At 40.6% G+C, this 22,329-nt stretch overlaps 2 protein-coding genes across 2 annotated transcripts; both read left to right on the top strand.

Moving 5' to 3' along the window:
- The first annotated feature begins 519 nt into the window (after window positions 1–519).
- On the top strand, window positions 520–6,807 carry LOC114911834 (N6-adenosine-methyltransferase subunit METTL3). The gene is made up of 11 exons (XM_029255972.1): window positions 520–972; window positions 1,271–1,452; window positions 1,612–2,085; window positions 3,304–3,479; window positions 3,738–3,951; window positions 4,665–4,852; window positions 5,069–5,107; window positions 5,265–5,373; window positions 5,655–5,720; window positions 6,004–6,116; window positions 6,539–6,807. Exons 1-11 carry the CDS (start codon window positions 870–872, stop codon window positions 6,648–6,650), a joined length of 1,776 nt encoding a protein of 591 aa, XP_029111805.1. The 5' UTR covers window positions 520–869; the 3' UTR covers window positions 6,651–6,807.
- A 5,307-nt stretch (window positions 6,808–12,114) lies between these two features.
- Window positions 12,115–22,126, top strand: LOC114911915 (erythroid membrane-associated protein-like; the record flags this gene model as incomplete). The annotated part of the gene is made up of 4 exons (XM_029256412.1): window positions 12,115–12,457; window positions 12,587–12,762; window positions 21,013–21,034; window positions 21,579–22,126. Coding segments are annotated over 4 exons (1,089 nt in total), but the record flags the coding sequence as incomplete, so codon positions are not given.
- Window positions 22,127–22,329: the final 203 nt, after the last annotated feature.

Here is a 22,329-nt window from a genome sequence, read left to right as displayed (position 1 = left end):
GGAACCTCCCATTTCCTCACCGCTCATTGGCTCGACCGTACGGTAATCCAATCAAATGCTACGTCGCGTGAAAAGTTCAGCCAATAAAATCACGACATCAACTTGTGGTTCCGGTCTCTCGACGTGCCCTGCATAGACGTTGAACAACTTGCACAACCCAAAGTTGAGCGAGACATCTATAGGAGTGGAGGAACAATAAAGGCATTTTCGACTTTTGACTCCGAGAGAAAGAAAGCACATATTTGTGTCTTAATCACAAAGAAAGAAATACATATTCAATATATGTCCAATATACTAAAGTAAACAATCAAGATTTTTTAATGCGGCCAACAAAACATAACTTCAACGAAATTGCAAAAATGTCAACAAATCCGTTGAGTGTATTTATCATACCAAAGTCTCAATATACATATTCTGATAAAGATACAATCTGTCAGAATTATCACATAACATTTAGAGCAATAAAAAGGAAAAAAAAGCCATTGCTCGGAGCTGAACCGGAACCGGAAGTGAGACTTTTCAAGACAAAACGCCGGGCTCGAGACATCCCTCGCTAGACTTCTGACTTCTCTATCATTTTTCTGCACCCTCGGTAGTGTTGAGACCAGAACAAAGTTCAAAGCAGGATAAAATATACAACTGAACTTGGTTAAATTTTACCTGCATGCATTCAGGTGTTCTCCCAGTACGGAGCAAGAGGAGAAGCTTGGTTGGGTTGTGCTGTGCGCGTGCAGCAGCCTGTGTGAGTCAGTGAACCGGCGGAGGCAGCAGGGAGTCGCACAGAGACTGTGTGTGTGTGTGTGTGTGTGTGTGTGTGTGTGTGTGTGTGTGTGTGTGTGTGTGTGTGTGTGTGTGTGTGTGTGGCCGGCATGTCGGACACATGGAGCAACATACAGGCGCACAAGAAGCAGCTGGACTCCCTGCGGGAAAGACTACAGCGGAGACGCAAAGACCCCACACAGCTGGTCTCAGGTACCAGATCCCGCACTGCAAAGTTTTTGCATACTACTATAAATTATTGTACCCATATACATCTGCATAATTTTTGCAAGTGGCTTGATCAAGGGTACTACAACTGAAGGTGATACATGAACCCAATTTCGAAGGACCTGTGATCCAACCACTGTGCCACCTGCTGGATCCGTTGTGCTTCGATACCAAAGTGGTGTTTGTAGGGTGGGAGAAACTAACCCTTTTCAGTGGAGTAAATATACTTTAAATGTCATTAGGGCTGCTCTGGAGTCACCATTCTTTTTCCGTGTACCTGCAGAGGTTGGGGTAGCTGAGGGGGGTGCGGCACGCAGCGACAGTCCAGGGCCAGCCCTGCAAACCCCCGCCCAGGCAGAGCGACCCCCTGATCCCGAACTGGAAAGGAGGCTCCTGGGCTACTTGTCTGAGCTGAGCCTTTCACTGCCTACTGATTCGATCACCATCACAAGCCAGCTCAGCACTGTGAGTGTGTGTGTGAGAGATTGAGGGGTGGTTGGATGTACAATATGAGATCAGTCACATTAGAGAGAGTAGTTTTTGTATCTTTTTGCATTCAACATTTGTCTCTCTTCCTGTTGCTCTTCCACTTCATTTCCATCCATCTTTCTTGTTCCCCATCAGTCTGATGCCCCGGTTTCTCACAGCTGCATTCATAGCCTGCTGCTCAAGTTCTCCGCCCAGGAGCTGATCGAAGTTCGCCAGCCGTCACTCGTTCCCTCTACCTCTTCTTCTTCCATCCCCTCCTCCACCCTTGTCACCTCTGTGGACCACACCAAAATCTGGGCCATGATTGGAGGCGGAGCTCCAGCTCAGAGGACTGGAGTTAAGAGGAAAGCTGAGGACCAGGCCCACCACAAACGAGCGTCGGGCTCATCCCCATCTATACAGACCTCTTCCTCGCCCTCTACGCCCTCCTCCATTTCACTGGCTGCCGCCTCCTCATCCCAGCTTGGAGGCCCTTCTGATTGGAAAGCTGGTGGAGGAGGTGGGACAGAGAAAAAAGGCAGGATGAGTAAAGGACAGACATCACACCTGGACATGGAAATTGAGTTTCTCCTGAACCAGCAGTCCACTAAGGAACAGCAGAGTAAGAAGGTATTGAAAGGGAAGGAGGACAGCAAAGCAAACAGAGAGTGGGGAGATTTTTTTTTTTTGTTCCAGTGGGTAGAACAAGTGTCTTGCAAAAGTATTCAGACCCTTAACTAGTTCTCTAATTTTACTCAATTGCAAATTGTACAATGAACTGAAAATTTCAAAATGCTGACACTCAAAAATATTTACAATCACTGTCATTTTTTCCAGCAATAGCAGTTCTGTCTTTTGATGTAATTATGGACCACCTGTGTACACTCTTCTGGAGTGATTTGGTTCCATTGTTCCAGGCAGGTGTGGTTGGTTGGATGATGCTTGTCGGCGGCAGCTTTCAAATATTGTCACAGATTATTGATAGGACTGAAATGAGGGCTTTGAGCCATTCCAGCGTTGCTTTGACCTTGTGCCTGGAAAGTTGAACTTTCTCCCAAGCTTCAGTTGTTAGCAGGCTGAACCAGGTTCTCTACCACTTTTCCCTGTCCAGTTATATCTCTTCCAGTTAGGAATTCTTTGTGTGTAACCGGCAATTGTTCATAAGTTCACCAAGTACGTCACAGTGAGCAAAAGGTTGGCAATAAACCTTAATCATTAAACTTACACACAGGTTACGTACAGGGCGGTAGCTGATAGTGTTAGTGCTGCTGCCTTTGGAGGTGAAGGTCACAGGTTCGAGTCCCACCTACAGCTGGGAATGTTTTACCCTTCAGTAAGGTACTTACCCTAAACTGTTTCAGTAAAACATTCCCAGCTGTATAAATGAGTAAGTAGCAGATGGTACAACTAGTCACTTTGGAGAAAATCCTCAGCTAAATTAATAAATGTAAAACAATTTTCTCATAATGTAAATTAAAATTAAATGTAAAACAATTTACTGTTAATTAACAGTAAATTCACTGTTAACATCCCATAAAGCTAAAATCAACTGAAAAATTACTCTGTGACATATTCTCTTTTCATCAATAGCCTATAGAGTGCGCTGTCTCAGTGTTCCTTTATACTGCAGACATGAGACAGGATGCCCCTGGTATGTTTAAACTGAATGAAAATAAAAATGCATGTTGTCCACAACCTCCAGTTCACTGTGTTGTGTCCCCATTATATGTGTGGAGAAAGCTCCCTGATTCCCCTCCCCCCCCCCGAGTCTTTATTCTCTCTGAGCACGTTTTGCTGCTGTAATTGAGGAACGCCGATTGTGAAATTGTTCTCTCTCCTACATTACAGGTGAGCAGGGAGATCCTGGAGCTGTTGAACATGAGCTCAGCCAAGGAGCAGTCCATAGTTGAGAAGTTCCGCTCCCGTGGGCGAGCCCAGGTCCAAGAGTTCTGTGATCATGGAACCAAGGAGGAGTGCGTTCGCTCCGGAGACACTCCCCAGCCGTGCACAAAATTGCATTTCCGGTCAGTTTTTAGAACTGCATTAATGGCTCAGTTGTGTGATAGGTGGCTCTCTTGGGTTGGTTTGTTTGTCCCTCCTGATGAAACAGGTACAGGGAACTAATACTCAGTGCAATACCTGTATTGCATTTTCTCTAGATAATCGTATATCATGGGATCTTTGTGACCTGTCATTAGTCTGTTAATTTGGGTTTCCTGTTGCTGATGTGCTCATAATGTACTTCTGTATGTGCTGATGTTCATTATGTGGTCTCACTGCAGGCGCATCATCAACAAGCACACCGATGAGAGTCTGGGTGATTGTTCCTTCCTCAACACCTGCTTCCACATGGATACCTGCAAGTACGTCCACTATGAAATAGACTGCCCACCGGAGGTGGAGACGGGCCCCTTGGGGCCACAGGCGGGCGCCACTGAGCTGGGACTGCACTCTGGGGATGCAGACAGTAACGTGGGCAAACTGTTTCCTTCACAGGTGAGGGAGTTGATTAAAAATGTCATAAATATAGTTAATATGTAATGTTATAGTGGATCCTCTACTTACGAACTTTGAAGTAACAAACTTTTTTGAGAAATTTTTCACATTTTTCGTGACTAGAGCTACTGTACCAAATCAGTCGATTAGGTCAAAAACAGTTTTTGCTGGTGCACGTTACATAAGTAACTACATTTGGAACTGATTATGAGCTTAATGACACATTTGCATTGTGAACTTTTTGAGTAATTAACCAACTCTTGTTCCCAGTTAAATTTACAAGTGTACCCACTGTGTTTCTCATTTTTGATAATTTATTTGTAATACCTCTTTTGGAATTTATTCTTTCCAGTGGTTTATAAGGTTTTAACGAAAATGTGAGTTTCTGTACAATGCAGCATAAATAAGGTGATTGCTGATACCTGCGTGATCTCAAAGCCACAAAATCAGCGTTTTCTGTTCATATCTCACCCTGTATACTGTGACAAGTTTGATCTGTACAATAAAAGGAGGAATTGAAATGGTTGTATACCCAAGTACATTTTTCTTAGATACATGTATTCTTAAGTTAAAGGCAAATTTCAAATTTTAGAGCCATGGTAAAAGCATGGGCCACTGAATTAGACTTCCACGTAACATCGGCAGAAAAACTCTGATCTGTGAAGCATCCAGCTGTAAACTGATGGATGACCTGTAATACTTTTGTCTTTCAGTGGATCTGCTGCGATATCCGCTACTTGGACGTGTCCATCCTAGGGAAGTTTGCAGTGGTGATGGCTGATCCCCCGTGGGACATTCACATGGAGCTGCCCTACGGGACTCTGACTGACGACGAGATGAGGAAGCTCAACATTCCAATCCTACAAGATGATGGATTCCTTTTCCTGTGGGTGACTGGCAGGTATGTACTTAATTTTAGCTATTCGAATAAATATTCAGTTGTGTAATGGTGTAACACTGATATTATAAAGCTGTCCAATAATGAAATAAAAATATCTGTGAACTTCAGATTCAGGTAGTTGTCATGTATTTGTGTCCAGCATGAGATCCATGGTCAACTGAAGGCATAACAGTGACTAAATCCTGGACTGCAAATTGTGTATTTTTTCTGTCTCAGAGCTATGGAGCTGGGAAGGGAGTGCCTCAGCTTGTGGGGGTAAGAGTTTCTACATTCACATCAGGGAGTTCCTGAATGTGTAGAATTTTTTGGATATATGCACTTTGAATGTAGTCTTTACACATGCATACATGTGTTTTTTTTTTTTTATTTTAAATAATGAAATACTGTCTCTACTGCTCCTCCTCGTTTTCAGATATGAGCGTGTTGATGAGATAATCTGGGTGAAAACAAATCAGCTGCAAAGAATAATTCGTACTGGGAGAACTGGGCACTGGCTCAATCACGGCAAGGAGCACTGCCTGGTGCGTGCGTGTGTGTCTGTGTGTGTTAGAGAGAGAGAAAGAGAAACTAGGACAAGTTCATCCCCATACCAGGAATTTCATTGAACGGGCAGCTCTCACTTGGCTAGCACTGCTCATAATACCTGTTGTTCAGGTTTTATTGTACTTTTTTGTGTTCTGATTGAGCACTTTGTTCCATGTTTGTGTTCGGCGACAGGATAGAACAAGTACTCATACCTGTGTTGTTTATAAAGGCTGTATCTCACTGAGTGCTGTGACCAGCTTTATTTTTTCCTTCCCAGGTGGGAGTCAAGGGGAACCCTCAAGGTTTCAACAGAGGGCTTGACTGTGATGTAATAGTGGCAGAGGTCAGGGGTCATGTTTATGCTTGGAATATTTGATATTTAATTAGTCTTTTGTAAGGAGTCTAATGAATTGTAGTTAATTTGTTCCAGGCACACTGTGCTTTTGTAAGATTTATAATGTCAATTATATATGTAACTCACTTTTCATCACTAAGTTAGTTTCTAATCCAAGATTTCATTTCAATCTGACATATAATTTTTACAAAGAAAGAAGCAAGCAGTGATGTATAAAAAGCAGTAATCAGAAGGAGAGCCATAACTTCAGTTGCCTCACCATCCCTCCCAGGTGCGTTCCACTAGCCACAAGCCAGATGAGATTTATGGGATGATTGAGCGCCTCTCCCCGGGAACAAGGAAGATTGAGCTGTTTGGCCGCCCTCACAACCTGCAGCCCAACTGGTGAGGAACTAGTGTACATCAGTCAGGTGGTCTTTTGCTTTTCAGGGAGAGGGTTTCAGTGGTCTGGTGCCTATCCCAGAATCATGGCTGCCAGGAAATGGATGGGATGCCAGTCCATTGCTGAGTAGCCACTCATGCACACACTATGGGCAATTTAGAGCCACCAGCTAAAGTGAAGCTCATGTTTTTGCACTGTGGTACAGCATGGTGGTGCAGTGGGTAGCCCTGTTGCCTCACAGTGTGTGGATTGTTCAGTTATAGATTTTACTTCAGCTCACTCTGTGTGAAGTGTGCATATTCTCCCCATGTCCGTGTGGTTTTCCTCCAGGGTGTTCCGGCTTCCTTTCATGTGTACATGTGTTGGCTCATCGAAGTCTGTGTGCCTCATTCTAATCTGTGAACTCTTGGTTCCTTTACCCCAGGGTGACCCTAGGAAATCAACTTGATGGAATCCATCTATTGGACCCGGAGGTGGTTGCGCGTTTTAAAAAGCGCTACCCTGATGGGGTCATCTCCAAACCCAAGAACATGTAGACTCTATCTGTAGACAACCTATCTCAAGCCAGGTGTGGACCTGCTCAAAGACCAGTTGGACTGATCCACTGATTCATGGCATGGAGCGGAACACAAAAGTGTCACGTTCAATGACTTTTTTTGTACATAAGAAATACATTTTTAATAAAACAAGCTGTGCTGCAAAATGTGACTTTTCGTGATTGTGATCATGAGTACATTATTTAGAACATACATATATAGTACATGTGTTTGTAAAAATACACATTCATGTACTTTACTACATGAAGGTTTACGAAGTTTTACATACTCAGGATTTTGGGATCATCACTGGTTTTCTGTTCCCTTTTTCAGTTATTTATATATTTGGTTTTCCTCTTATTTTTCATTGGATTGATAGTCAAAAATATTCTGTAAATCATGAATGATATGATTCCTGTGTGAATTTGAGTAACAAACCAGCTCTTAGAGGTCAACTGGTACAATTGTTCTGTGTAAGATTACTGTAAAAGACTCAACAATACCACTAGACTGTGGCTAAGAAGTGCAGTACTCACATTTGTTGCTATGGTCCACAGTAATGTAATTTATGATATAGCCAATGAACTTCTTTATGTGTCCAGCATAATATTCACAGATACTAAGTGCACCAAGCTTTTGCTTATTGGTGTATCCATTGAATGTTACTGAAACACTAAGGTGGGAACCTTATTACACCTGCTTATTCATGCAATTATCTATGCAGCCAGTCATGTGGCAGCAGCGCAATACATAAAATCTTGTGGATACAGATCAAGAGCTTCAGTTAATGTTCATATCCAACACCAGAAAGAGGAAAAATTGTGATCTCAGTGGTTTTGACCATGGCGTTATTGCTGATGCCAGCTGGGCTGGTTGGAGTATTTCTGTAACTGTTGATCTCCTGGGATTTTCATGCCCAACAGTCTGTAGAGTTTACTTAGAATGGTGTGAAAAACAAAAAACATCCAGTAAGCAGCAGTTTTATGGATAGAAACACCTTGTTGATGAGAGAGGTCAGGAAAGAATGGCCAGACTGGTTCAAACTGACAGAAAGCTTATGGTAACACAGATAACCACTCTTTAGAACTGTGATGAGCAGAAATGCATCTCAGAATCCACAAAATGTCAAACCTTGAGTTGGATGGGCTACAACAGCAGAAGACCACATCCAGCTTCCACTCCTGTCAGCCAAGAACTGCAGTGGGCACAGGCTCACCGAAACTGAAGTTGAAACTGAAGACTGGAAAAATGTAGCTTGGTCTGATGGATCTCGATTTCTGCTGAGGCACACAGATGGTAGGGTCAGAATTCGGCGTCAGCAACATGAATCCATGGACCCAACCTCACTTGTGTCAACAATCCAGGCCAGTGGTGGTGGTGTAATGGTGTGGGGAATGTTTTCTTGGCACGCTTTGGGCCAGTTAATACCAATAAGTTATTGCTTGAATGCCACAGCTTATCTGAATGAATCTTTTGCTGACCATGTGCATCCCTTTATGGCCACAATTTACCCATCTTCTAATAGCTACTTCCAGCAAGTAAATTATCTCAAACTGGTTTCACGAACATGACAATGAGTTCAGTGTTCTTCAGTGGCCTTCCCAGTCACCGGCTTTGAATTAAATAGAACACCTTTGGGATGTGGTATAGCAGAAATTGCGTGGTGCAACATGGACCAGAATATCAAACGAATGTTTCCAACATCTTGTGGAATCCATGCCACAAAGAATTGAGGCAACACAAGGCATTAAAGAAATGCCATTCTGGTAAAAGTAACTACAGTGACAGTGAGTGCTGGTACCAAGATAATTGTAATTATTGTAGGAAAACAGGCCATATAATGTGTGTGTGTAAAGGAACTGAAAAGGTCAAGAAAATGGAATATAAAAAAAAGTTGGTGGAATGTGAAAGTTCTAGAAAAATCAAAAACTCAGGAAAAGTTCAATAATGATGCAGAGACAGCACCAGCTTTGAGAAAGAGGAGGAAAGTCATGTATGATCATGAAGCCAATAATAGACAAATCCACTGGCAATGGAACTGGACAGAGGTGCCATCCTCTCCTTGAGCTCAAAAAAGCAGTGCCAGTCAATGTACAAAACTTTGGCTTCTGTTCAGGCTTGAGGGACATGACTGCTTTCATCTTTTTCATTTCCCCTAATTCCTTCAAAAAGACTGGAGCGTCTTTCTGTAACACAGCATCTAATCTACCTGAGTGGAGTGTCGTAATTTCACTGGTTTACTTTTTTCTTAACTGTTTTCTACCAGCAAGTGATAGGTAAATACATTTGACACATATAAAGGGAGTACAACCGAGTGTTTGTTTAAATGCACATGGACTTCACCAATTCCTTTAAGTTTTTAAGTAATGTCTGTAGGTCTCAGATGCAGATGCCTTAAATTCCCCAGCTGTATAACCAGGTAAATACGTAACTGAAAGCAGCCTAACATTGTAAGTTACTTAGAAAGGTGAGAGAGAAAAAGCATGAGCTTTATTTATTTGATACTTTTCTCTAAAGCAACTTCCAATGTTAAGGTTACAGTTAGTACAACCTTACAGTTGTTTACCCATTGACACAGCTGGAAATTTTTACAAGAGCAATTTTAGGGTAAGTTCCTTACTAAAAGGTATTATGGCCAGAGACAGCGGTCAAACCTGCAACTTTCAGGTCCAAAGGTAACAGCTCTAATCACTTTGCTACCAGCCAAATAACTAAATGGAGCAGAGCTTCAGTAAGAACTAAATTTTTTGAAAACTTCACATATTTATTTTGTGTATAATAATGAAAACAACATTCATAGTTTGTTCCACATAGAGGCTGTTTGTGTTAAACTTTGTGAAGAGTTTTGAAACACTGAACCAGTAAACTTTCTTTCCCAACTGCAAATAAGAAGAGTGTAAGTCCACCTGAAGACAAAGATGTGAGACGTGTACCATGGAGACACCTTCTTGGCCAGAAAACACAGAGAATGAGACACAGGACGAGGTCAAGACTGAAGTTCTTTCTCTTCCAGCTCCAGGAGACATGAGCTCTGGGTTCTGCTGCCGCTCCTCACTGTAAATCCGTGTCCTCATCATTGACAAATGGCTCTTTTCTACAATAAATCATATTTCCAATAAACTGCTCATCGGATTCGGTAATAAAGTCAATGATCAAATTCTCTTTGTTGTCTCACAATCGTAACACAATTTTTCCCCCAAAGTCCCGCAATTTTATCTTTCGATACATTATATATTTATTATAGGAACTGCAGTCACACTGATTAGAGCTTGTTACTTTTCAGTTTTCTGTCATATTCCACAATTTCACTTCTATTTAGCAATATTTCAATATTTGACTTAAGCTTGCTCTTCTGTTCGTCAGTATTTTTGAAAGTGAAAGTAAAACTTGCCAAAATAACGGACCACCGAGTGACACGAGCAGGTTTGTTTCTCTCTGTCTGTGTAAATGAACCACTGTTTAATTTCATTAATTACACTTAGAAATAAAGTTTATATTCTCTTAAAATATTTCCATGAATAACTACACACCGCTTAGCAGATTTTATACTTCGTAAGTGGTATTTCTGGGAACTGAAATATGTACCACAGAGGTGGAGTAAAAACACAGTAAGGAGAGCAGCTGTGGGTGCGGATTGCGGACATGATGAAAACACAAGTCTCCATAAAACAGCGTTTATTAATACTTTATATCATACACAAATGCTCCTCGACTTACGATGGGGTTATATTCTGATAAGCCCATCGTAAGTGGAAAAATCATAAGTCGAAAAGAAACAGTGCCACACGTGGCGTCCCGAACGTAGCCTAGCCTACCATACCTTCAACGTGCTCAGAACACTTACCATAGAGCTGGGCAAATTTAAGCAGGAGACACACATGGGCGTTTAGTAGATGTGATGGAATGCGAAAACACAAAATAAAAAATGGTTTGAATACAGTATTGGTTGTTTACGCTCGTTCGCATGATCGATACAGCGACTGCGAGCGTGGTTGAGTGGATGCTGCGGCTCACTGCCATCACCCACCATCAGGAGAGGGCATCGCACCACATACCGCAAGCGCAGGAACAGGTTGAAATTCAAAATCTGAAGTATTGATTCTACCAAATGCGTATTGCTATTATACCATCGTAACTTTGAAAAGTTGTAAGTCCAACCATCGTAAGTAGAGGAGCACCTGTAGCCATACCCGCATCCTGTTCTGTGTATTTATTTATTTATTTATTTATTGTACTATGTTCTGTGTTGCACCATGGTCTCCGAAGAAATGACATTTCGTTCCACTGTACACAAGCTGTATAGAGGAATGACAATAAAAATTACTTGAGCTTGAACATGAACTTAATTTACATAATAATAGGTAAGAGGAGGAAACAGCGAGAATAAAGTAAAGTTTTGCTCTTCTGTCAGGAGGTAATACCCCTAACAAGAGTAACTCCAGACAAACACAAAATATGGTACCAATTCTGTTTTGAGACCTGAAAGTAAAATGTCTTTGTGTCACTGACTGATGTATCTTGTGTTTCAGTGTCACTCTGACATTCATGTGAGATTCTGTGTGGCCTGGAAAACACAATATATGAAGGATAATGAAAGAATCAGGTAAGAACACTTGGCAGCATTCTAGCGGCCAGACTGATAGAACACTGAGCTTCAGTGTAAAGCATCTTCACAAAGTGTAACAGTTACTGTAGTAAATCAGTCTGCTCAGTATTACATTTACATTTATTCATTTAGCAGACGCTTTTGTCCAAAGCGACGCACATCTCAGCAGAAGTACAATTTATGCATTATATTAAGAGAAAGAGACATAGCTGCAGACATGCGACTCATGCAAACCTAGTTTGTTACCTACCACTTGCTGCACCGAGGTTTATTGTCCAAGTAGGTGCATAAATATTAGTAATTGTTTGTATTACCACACTGAGTGCTTGAGATAACCGCCTACCTGCAATAAATGTTTTTAGTGCATTTGATCCATTTTTTGACCCTGTATAACATTCAATAAGTGGGGGCAGCTTGTAATATAGTGGTAAATGCAAGTGTTGCTTTGGGATAGTGAAGTTACAGGTTCAAACACTGCTTCTGCTTGTAATATCCTTGAGTATGGTGTTTAGACTAAATTACTGTAGGAAAACTATCTAGTTGCACAAATAGCAAAATAATTGCAGGTGGAGTGATATTATAAGTTGCATTGGAGAAAAGCATCAGCTGACCAACACAATGTGAATGTACAATACATTGATGAGATGTATATGTTCTCATAAGTGGTGGTTTCTATATGGCTGTTTCTTCCAGTGCTGAAGATCATTTGGTCTGAGTGTCTCTGTTCGATCCTCCTGCTTCTCCAGCAAACCACTGTCTCCACATTGGGTACATATTTTCCTGGGATAAGAATCTCAATTATACTGTGCTCCATACTGAATAAATTCTCAGTGTGTGTTGTTCTTCACAGAGAGCTTTGAGGTTCTTGGTCCAGCTGATCCTGTAGTTGCTGTAGCTGGTGAAGATGTAGTTCTGCCCTGTTACCTCAAACCCAACATCAGTGCTGTTGACCTGCGTATCGAGTGGCTCAGAGTTCATAGCGAAGACCCACTTGTACATCTTTACCGGGATCATGAGGACAGAAATGAGAATCAAGTTCTGTCCTACAAGGGAAGGACATCACTTTTCCCTGAAGAACTGAAGAACGGAAACATTTCATTGAAAGTGAAAAATGTGCGAGGATCTGACAATGGAGAGTATAAATGTTTTGTCCAGTCAGAGGATTTGTATGATGATTCTTCCATTAATGTTCAAATTAAAGGTGAGAGATCAGAATTTTGTATTTATTGATTTGTTTAACTGTTTCACAATATTTCACGCAATTTCAATCAATTTTTGATTCATTTTAATAGCTTTTTTTGTTTTAGCCACACTGTTTCTGTATCTGTAGCTGTAGGAACCCATCCAATGATCTCCAATGAGGGATATAAAGAAGGAGGGATCAGTCTGGTGTGTGAATCTAAAGGCTGGTACCCTCAGCCTCAAGTGGTCTGGATGGACAGTGAAGGACACAGTCTCCCTGCTGGACACACAGAGACACACAGAGACAGTATGGACCTCTTCATTGTAAGACGACGTGTTATTGTTAACAAGACAGAGACAAACAGGTTCACCTGTCGAGTTCGACAGCAACAGTTAAATGAAACAAAAGAGACAATAACTAACATCCCTGGTGAGTTACACATATTTAGTATAAACAGCTCAATGGAGACACTCATCATAACACATGTTTAAATCACTGTGAATAATTAACAGGTTCCAGTATCAAAACATTTTTTTATCGTCCTGATTTGCGTCTTGATCCATTTGTATGAAAGTCCCCCCCTAGTTTTTTTAAAGACAAGACCTGAGGTACTTATTTACTTGTTTCTTCAAGTTAAATAAAACATTAGGACTGCAGGTTCTGCACTGATAAAATTGCCTGTTTTAGTTTTTAATTACCAGAAGGTGCAAATCCGTAATAATTCAGTGAAATTATTTGTTGTATTCCAGGTGAGATGTTCCATCGTGCCCATCCCTGGAAGGTGACCTTAGCTGTGGTCTTCAGTCTGTCTGCTGTTTGTATTATTGGATGCACAGTTTTGCTTTACTGTTTTGTAAAACTCCGTAGAATGACAGGTATGTGAAAGTAATTTTTTAGTCATAGCTCACAGCAATCATTATAATGTATATCATTCACTGTGGGGGACACTACTCACTCTGCCACTTATAAGAGTCACTTGTTTAGGATCATTTATTATTTGTAATTTTGGGCATTCAGGATCATATCCAAAGAATATTTAAACACTATTCTTCCCATGACTTCTAAGCTCAAACTGAACAAATACTAAGTGTTCACAGTTTCGTTGCATAATAACTGATTGTTGAATCACAGTTTTTAAGGAACTTACAATATTCACTTATAATTTAAATAATTTATCACTTGCCACCAAAACTGAAGAATGAAATAATATGATAAAATGTTAAAACTCACATATTTATATGCAGCGTGTGGCTTAGTGTTTCATTACACTGACCTCATGACATAATTTCATTCATCTCATCTCACTGACTAATTACAGCATTTACTGTTACATCTACAGGTCAGCTCAAAGAACAGCATGGTAAGTTTTATTTATTTTATCTATCGTATGATCAAAAACAGATCTTTATCAACATAGGTCAAGCTAAGCTATAAAGCTGGCTTCATGTAGACAAAGTTTAATATCTGTATTGTTGATGTTTGTCAAATCTACTGGTGTGGGCATGTACGTGGGGCAGTGATCCAGCAAACGGTTTGCAATTTATTGCTGCTCTCCGCATGGGCATCCAGGGCTGTCTGCTAGTCTCATTCTGTACATGTGTGCCCCAAATCGGCCGTGCCCAGCGTGTAATCGGTTGAAGCGCTCCCAGCAGTGTCGATGTAGCTGGCTTCTAGGCGGGTTGGAGAATTGCACTGGGATAAATCTGCGTAACAAATAATAATAATAATAATAGCAATTAGGTGACTGTAAGGCAATGAGCTTTTATCGTTTAGGGAGTGTCTTGCTAGTGATGTGCATTGTGCATTTCTCCTGATGTCAAGAGGAGGTATACCGCTTACGTTGTACAATAGTTAAGTAATTTGTTGGTGTGGCGCGGATGCAGCCAGATACATTTCTCATTGTGGTGTTAAAAGCGCAGTCTACTTTGTTAATGTGGGCACTTTTAGCCCATACTGGTGCACAGTACTTTGCTGCAGAGTATATGAGTGCTATTGAGGTTATTTGTAGCACTTTGAAGTCTGCTCCCCATGAGAGGCCAGCTAGTCTTCTCAATAAGTTGTTCCTTGCATTTACTTCCATTGACATTTAGTCTAAATGGTGTTTGTGTTCCTCCAAGGTATTTTGGAAGATTGTTTGAAGGAATGGCATTCCCTTTGCATGGAACCTTCAGCTTGTAGTCTGCTAAGGCATTAGTGAGGTGGAATCAGCTACATTATAGTCTTACTGACATTGAGCTTAAGTCTCCAGTTTTGAAAGTAGTCAGTTTGTTTAAATCAGAACTTAATGTCATTTCTATTTCTCTGAAGTTTTTTGCTGCAATTAATAAAGCAATATCGTCTGCGTAGATGAACTTCTTGGACACTGTGTTGGTATATCATTGAACAGCATACGTCGAACAGGAGGGGAGCAAGAACTGATCCTTGGGGAACACCGTTTTTCAGGAATCTTTTCTTGCTGCTGGCCTTTCCTACGGTAATGGTGAAGCTTCAGTTGGTTGCCAGAATTACTATAAACTTGTAATATAAACTTTTTGGCTTTTTCCATAATAATTTTGGTGAATTTATTCCATAATTAATTTTAATTATCTTTAGTTGGTTCTTCAAGACTGCTTATAATTTCTTCAGTGTCCTTGGCAAAGTTGTTTTAGTCGGCTTTCTGCAGATTCCAACGTTTGACTTGGTAGCTTGGTGTGGGCGTAATCAGTGCAGGGTGTTGTTTTTTGGATGGCCTATGTTGTGATCTTGGAAAATACTCAACACAGTTCTTGTTGGACTGGTGGCTTGTGGGTTGTCACATTTTGTAACGAAAGCCAGCTCTGGATTTGTGCCACTGTTCCATCTTCCTGGGTGAAAACTCGCTGGTTGCTCAATGTCATAAAGCAGTTTGAGGTCGGCATTTGATGTCCAGTTGACTAGTTCTTCTCTGTTGGCTGAGTTATTGTGGTAGCCCCAGTTGATGTGTTGACAATTAAAGTCGCCAGCATAAATAGATGTAAAAACCACTTTTGGTGGCTTGTACACATTCATAAATTTGACTCCACTGATATATGCAGAGGGGGGTGCGGTGGCGCAGTGGGTTGGACCGCAGTCCTACTCTCCGGTGGGTCTGGGGTTCGAGTCCCGCTTGGGGTGCCTTGTGACGGACTGGCGTCCCGTCCTGGGTGTGTCCCCTTCCCCCTCCGGCCTTACGCCCTGTGTTGCTGGGTAGGCTCCGGTTCCCCGTGACCCCGTAAGGGACAAGCGGTTCTGAAAATGTGTGTGTGTGTGTGTGTGATATATGCAGACGTGGGGATGCGGTGGCGCAGTGGGTTGGACCACAGTCCTGCTGTCCGGTAGGTCTGGGGTTCGAGTCCCGCTTGGGGTACCTTGTGACGGACTGGCGTCCCGTCCTGGGTGTGTCCCCTCCCCCTCCGGCCTTACGCCCTGTGTTGCCGGGTTGGCTCCGGTTCCCCGTGACCCCATATGGGACAAGCGGCTCTGAAAATGTGTGTGTGATATATGCAGAGGAGGGTGTGTGATGGTGCAGTGGGTTGGACCACAGTCCTGCTCTCCGGTGGGTCTGGGGTTCGAGTCCCCCTTGGGGTGCCTTGCAGTGGACTGGCGTCCTGTCCTTGGTGTGTCCCCTTCCCCTTACGCCCTGTGTTGCCGGGTAGGCTCTGGTTCCCTGTGACCCTGTATGGGACAAGTGGTTCTGAAAATGTGTGTGTGTGTGTGTGTGTGTGTGTGTGTGTGTGTGTGTGTGTGATATATGCAGCTATCCATTGAATATTGTTGTTTCTTGGCAAAGTCATCATGTTGGAAATTTGTACATCTGACCTTGCTAGTGTGGTAGTATACCATGATGTTCTTCATGTATAGCTTTAACTAGGTTGAAGCCAGGAATCTTCACCTGATCATCAGAGTTGGTGTGTCTTTCTTGATGAAAGATTGCAACTGCATTGTATTCAGTAGCACACACACACACACAGTCTGAAACCACTTATTCTGAGCAAGGTCATGGGGAACCAGAACTTAACCCAGCAACACAGAGCGGAAGGCTGGAGGTGGAGGGGACCCACCCAGGATGGGACGCCAGCCGATCGCAAGGCACCCCAAGCAGGACTCAAACCCCAGACCCACCACAGAACAGGACTCAGCTAAACAACCTGTGTCACCACACCCCCCTGGGCTGTTATAATACACCTGCTTATTGCAATAATGAACATTAAAACCATTAATATTTCACGTCCGGTCAGGTTTTATTTTAGTGCTTCCCGTGTCATGTCCTGTTATCATTAATAATTAATCAATAATTATATTATGTATTATTTCATTAAGAGAGACGGCCGAGCTCAATCATGGTCTCTATTACGTCAAAAGTTGGTGCAGTAGCGTTTCCTTAACTGACAGAGACTTTATTTGATTTATTTTTAATAGAATTTTTAAGACTAAATTTGAGGATCCAGTGCTTGAGAAAATGACAGATACTTAATAATGTCATGTTTGGCAGGTATCAGTCCTTCAACATTAGCCGGTCAAGTCTTGAAAGGGTTTTCTCGACAAGGTTCTTTTTTGTGAAGTTGCTTGCATGGTAGTAGTGAGGCCAGTTTGATCAATTTGAAGAGTGCTTAGCCCTCAGGGATGTTGCCCGGGGGTCACCACAGGGAGGTAGCTCTTCTTGACCTCCAGCATGGTAAGTAATAGAATTGTATGAAAGTGATGTTTGAAAATGTTGCAAAATCTTTTCTTTAAGACAAATATCAAAATAAGAACAATTTCACTTGCCTCTTTTTAACTGATAAAACACATTTAATTTGTGTGAATGACTACTTTGTATGAAAAAATGTGTCTGGGTTTTAATGACTGACAGAACTGCAGTGCATAATGTGGTACCAGAGTCAGATGACCTGTATTAATGACCATGTCGAAGTCAGTATAATTCAGCATCTGTTTCCTTCTTTGTCAGGATTTCACTTAAAAAAAAAAAAAAAAAAAAAAAAGACATTTGATTTCATCTTTTCTCTCATGACATTTTATGTGTCATTTATAATCTATTTTCTAGCATAATAATCTAAATATTTTACAGTGAAATTGATAAAACCAGTCACTGAGCAAGTAACTAGTGTTTTCACTGCTGGATCATAAACTGTTGTTAGTGGTCTGAAAGAACAACAACAATAACATCTAAAAACAAAAACTGGACAAAAACATCTTTAAGAACATGTTAATTTGAATTAGATCTTTTCATTTATTAAAATTTTGTTACAACATTCTTAAAACAATAATGAGTTAAATTTTGCTTGTTAAGTCAACACCTGTATGGTGAAAACATCTGTATGAAGTTTCAGAAGAAATTTTCTTCTGACATCAATTATTACAGACTGTGTTACAGCATTACAGTAAATCCAAAACAGTGTTTTATGGTCAATATGTGTTTCTGTTCAAACTCATCTTTATAGATCAGCTCAAAGTATGATTAATGTAGTGTCTCCAATAATGTAACTCATCTTGGACAAAAACGAGCTAAATATGAAATAATTTACACCACTGTAGTGTTTCTAGTGTTTCGAAATATGAACCTACTGTATAGGAAAACACAGAAATATAAATTTGCTATGCAAGTAATAGAAAGTATTGGGCTTAGAGAAAAACCATTCGGTTTGTATTCATGGTACAACAGGTGATCAGCAGGGTTCATAAACATAAATACCACTGGAAATTATATTGTTGACATGAACAAAACCCACTTGAAAAATGGAGCCTATTAAAATCTTTTCCTCCCAATATTTCAGACATGGTGTAAAGTGTAAGAATAAGATTTTATGATATGATGTAAAAGCTCACACACATCCTGTATATACTGTGTACACCGTGTGTTGTAGTTTTTTCTGAGATTGATCTCAGCATACATACATTTTCGGAACCGCTTGTCCCAAATGGGGTCGCGGGGAACCGGAGCCTACCCGGCAACACAGGGCGTAAGGCCGGAGGGGGAGGGGACACACCCAGGACAGGACGCCAGTCCATCGCAAGGCACCCCAAGCGGGACTCGAACCCCAGACCCACCGGAGAGCAGGACCTGGTCCAACCCACTGCACCACTGCGCCCCCTCTGATCTCAACATATAATTTCATTAATCTCTGTTTACACTGGCTAATTATAATATTTACTTTTATATCTACAGGTCAGCTCAGACACCAGCATGGTAAGTCCAATCACTGAGCAAGTAACTGTAGTGTTGTGACTGCTGGATCATGAACTATTGCTACTCATCTGAAAGAACAACAATAACAATAACTAAATTATCTAAATTATCTAAAAGCATAAACTGAACAAGAATATAGTAACATCATAGACTTTTTTTTGCATTTTAAATGGTCTTTCTTAAAACAACAATTAGACATTAACTTATTAAGATTTTGTTAACATCTGTATGGTAAGAAAATCTGTATAAACAGTTTCTACGGGAATTTTTTTCTGACACTGACAATGACAGGCTGTGTTGCAGCATTACAGTCAGTCCAAAACCTTGTTTTATGGTCAATATGTGTTTCTGTTCAAACTCTTCTTTATAGATCAGCTCAAAGTGTGATTAATGTAGTGTCTAACATTCTAGTTCATCTTGGACAAAGAAATCAGCTAAATATGAAATAATTTACACCACTGTAGTGTTTCAGACTATAAACCCTCTGTACAGAATGACACAGAAATATAAATATGCTTAATAGTAACAGAAAATGTTGGGATTAAAGAAAAACCATTCGGTTTGTATTCATGATACAAGTGATCAGCAGGGTTCATAAACATAAATACCACTGGAAATTATATTGTTGACATGAACAAAACCCACTTGAAAAATGAAACCTATAAAATCTTTTCCTCCCAATATTTCAGACATGGTGTAAAGTGTAAGAATAAGATTTTATGATACAGTGTAAAAGCTCACACACATCCTGTATATACTGTATAAACTGTGTGTTGTAGTTTTTTCTGAGACTGATCTCAACATATAATTTCATTAATCTCTGTTTACACTGGCTAATTATAATATTTACTTTTATATCTACAGGTCAGCTTAAAGACCAGCATGGTAAGTCCAATCACTGCGCAAGTAACTGTAATGTTGTGACTGCTAGATCATGAACTACTGCTACTGGTCTGAAAGAACAACAATAACAACAATGACTAAATTATCTAAATTGTCTAAAAACAAAACTGGACAAAAACATCTTCAAGAACATCTTATCTTAACATAGACTTTTTCTTGCATGAATTGGTGAACTGGTCAATATAAACAGACCTTAGTTCTTTGTGTGTGTGTGTGTGTGTGTGTGTGTGTGTGTGTGTGTGTACCTATCCTATAGTAGACTGGTGGTCTATGTTGTGTGTACCCCCAACTTTGCACCCAGTTCTACTGCCACAAGCCAGACCAAGACAGGCAGTTAATGAAAGTTAGTCAGTGAACAGATAGATGGATGATCACACAGTTCTTGATCAGTGAAATACAGGTGGTTCTAGACTTATGAAAAGATTTCTGTAGCAGGAACACGCAGGACTCGTTCAGTCGGTGAAGATTTGGCTTTTTACTTAGATGTGCAGCATGTCAGTGAAAGGGAGCTGTGAACAGGGGAGGAGTGTTCTCTTGTGTTTGTGCCGTCTTGTGCTCTTGGTGCGGGGTGTCGAGACTTCGGGATCTGAGCTTGCGTTTCCTCAAGTTCTCAGGTCCGGCATCTGTCTGAAACTCCCGAGTCAGTCTTCTCTACTGTTTGGGAAGATGGGGTAAAATAGGGCTGATTATTACCAACAGGTGGGGTAAAATCATTCTTCACCATCACCCTCACTCCTATCCTGGGCGTGCCACAGTTTCGCTCTGATGACGCTGTTGTCAGCTGAAAATCTCCTTCTGTATTGTATAAACCATAAGGATATACAGGTATAAACATACTTGTAATAAATGCCATATTATATAACAGGGCTTTGTTATCTGTTTTCACTAATATGTGAAACATATTATATGTTATATAATATAATCACAACATGTTATATGTTTTCACACATATTTCATGTTAAATAGTAATGTTACAATAATTGCAGCTAAACACCTGAACACTGACTGAGATCCAAACCATAATAACTATTTGCGTGTGAGATTTGAGAATAACACAAAAAAGGAGGGATGGCTGTTCTTAGTCTGAGTTGTCATAAGTCACTTATGTTGTAACTCAACAAATACCTGTAATGTGATGGAATCGTACACAGCAGGGGGTGTAGCGCTCAACAACACAGACTTGTAAGGTCATAAGGTTAAAAGTACAAGTTTCATCGGACAAAGTCCAGTAAAATACCTCTCTTTATAAGTTTATTAAATTATAAATAGTTATGGCATCAGCTAAAATATGAAAATATTAGATGAAGGTGGACCACAGATAATGGGCAGGGACATTATACATTTATCTATAAATGATTAAATTAAAAAAAATAACAGAAGAGCTCCTGTCTTTGAAGAAAGAAACAGACAATTCCAGAGCGACTGCAGTATCTGCTGTGCCACTAATTCCATGTGTCTCATTTTTATTTCTCTCTCTACAGAACTTCTGAAGGCACAAAGATACGCAGGTGAGTTTCTTCTGCTTCTTCTCCCCATTGCAGTTGTTCTCTGTAAGAGACACAAATGTGACTCCACAACCTTTGCATCTTGGACCAGTTTATTTATACAGCGTTTGAAAGAGAAACAGGTGTGTTGAGAGCAGGTTGGTGTGACCAGAGCAGATTATATATATAATTATTATAAATATTATTTTTTACTTCATTTTTGACTGATTTAATTAATGTGTTGATTAATATTAATTATATTGTCAAAAGAACTTTTGAAACAAATGCTCTCACACTATTTTCTCAAAGGTAAACATATTAATTACTACAATTTCTTACAGAGCATCCAAAACACCTGTTATCAGAATTAATATTAATTAATATTTATACCCTAAAATTCACTCATTCTCACTAATGGCTTGTTCTGATCACTGTCTCACAAAGACACACACACACACACACACACACATACACCGCGCTCTCTGCTGCCATCATAATATAACATTTTCAAGGTGTTCATTTTTGTCATATTTTGAAGTATCATTGACTACCTCTCTGTCCTCCACAGTTGATGTGACTCTGGACCCTGATACAGCACATCCTAAACTCATCCTGTCTGAGGACAGGAAACAAGTGAGATATGGAGACACATGGCAGAATCTCCCTTACAAGAAAGAGAGGTTTAACTGTGCTATTTGTGTCCTGGGAAAAGAGGGGTTTTCTTCAGGGAGACATTACTGGGAGGTGCAGGTTAGGCACAAAACTGACTGGGATTTAGGAGTGGTCAGAGAGTCTATAGACAGGAAGGGAGATATTAAACTGAGTCCCAATAATGGTTACTGGACTATCTGTCTGAGGAATGGAAATGAGTATACGGCTCCCGCTGACTCCCCTGTGCCCCTTCCCCTGAGTGTGAAGCCCCAGAAGTTGGGGGTGTATGTGGACTATGAGCAGGGTCAGGTCTCCTTTTACAATGTGGAGACCAGATTTAATATCTGCAATTTCACTGGATATAAATTCACTGAGAAACTCTATCCGTACTTCAGTCCATTTCTGAACAATAACGGTACAAACTCCGCCCCACTGATCATATCTCCTGTCATTTACACAGACTGAAGAAACTGATTTTAGCTTTTAACGTTCAGGTCATGATGCCATATCCTAATTTGATTTCCCATCTCACCCTCATTCAGGGTTTGCAATTTCTCCATCTAAACATGTATTTTCTACATTGTGATACTTTTAAATAAATATCGTTGAACAGTAATTATGTGTTTTAAAGTTACTTAATATGGAAGCAAACAGAATCATGTCATGGA

Source organism: Scleropages formosus, chromosome 11 (genome assembly GCF_900964775.1).
Source record: "Scleropages formosus chromosome 11, fSclFor1.1, whole genome shotgun sequence".
Lineage (NCBI taxonomy): Eukaryota > Metazoa > Chordata > Actinopteri > Osteoglossiformes > Osteoglossidae > Scleropages > Scleropages formosus.
Note: the sequence above shows the minus strand (reverse complement) of the source record. Positions and strands in the feature narration are given on the sequence as shown.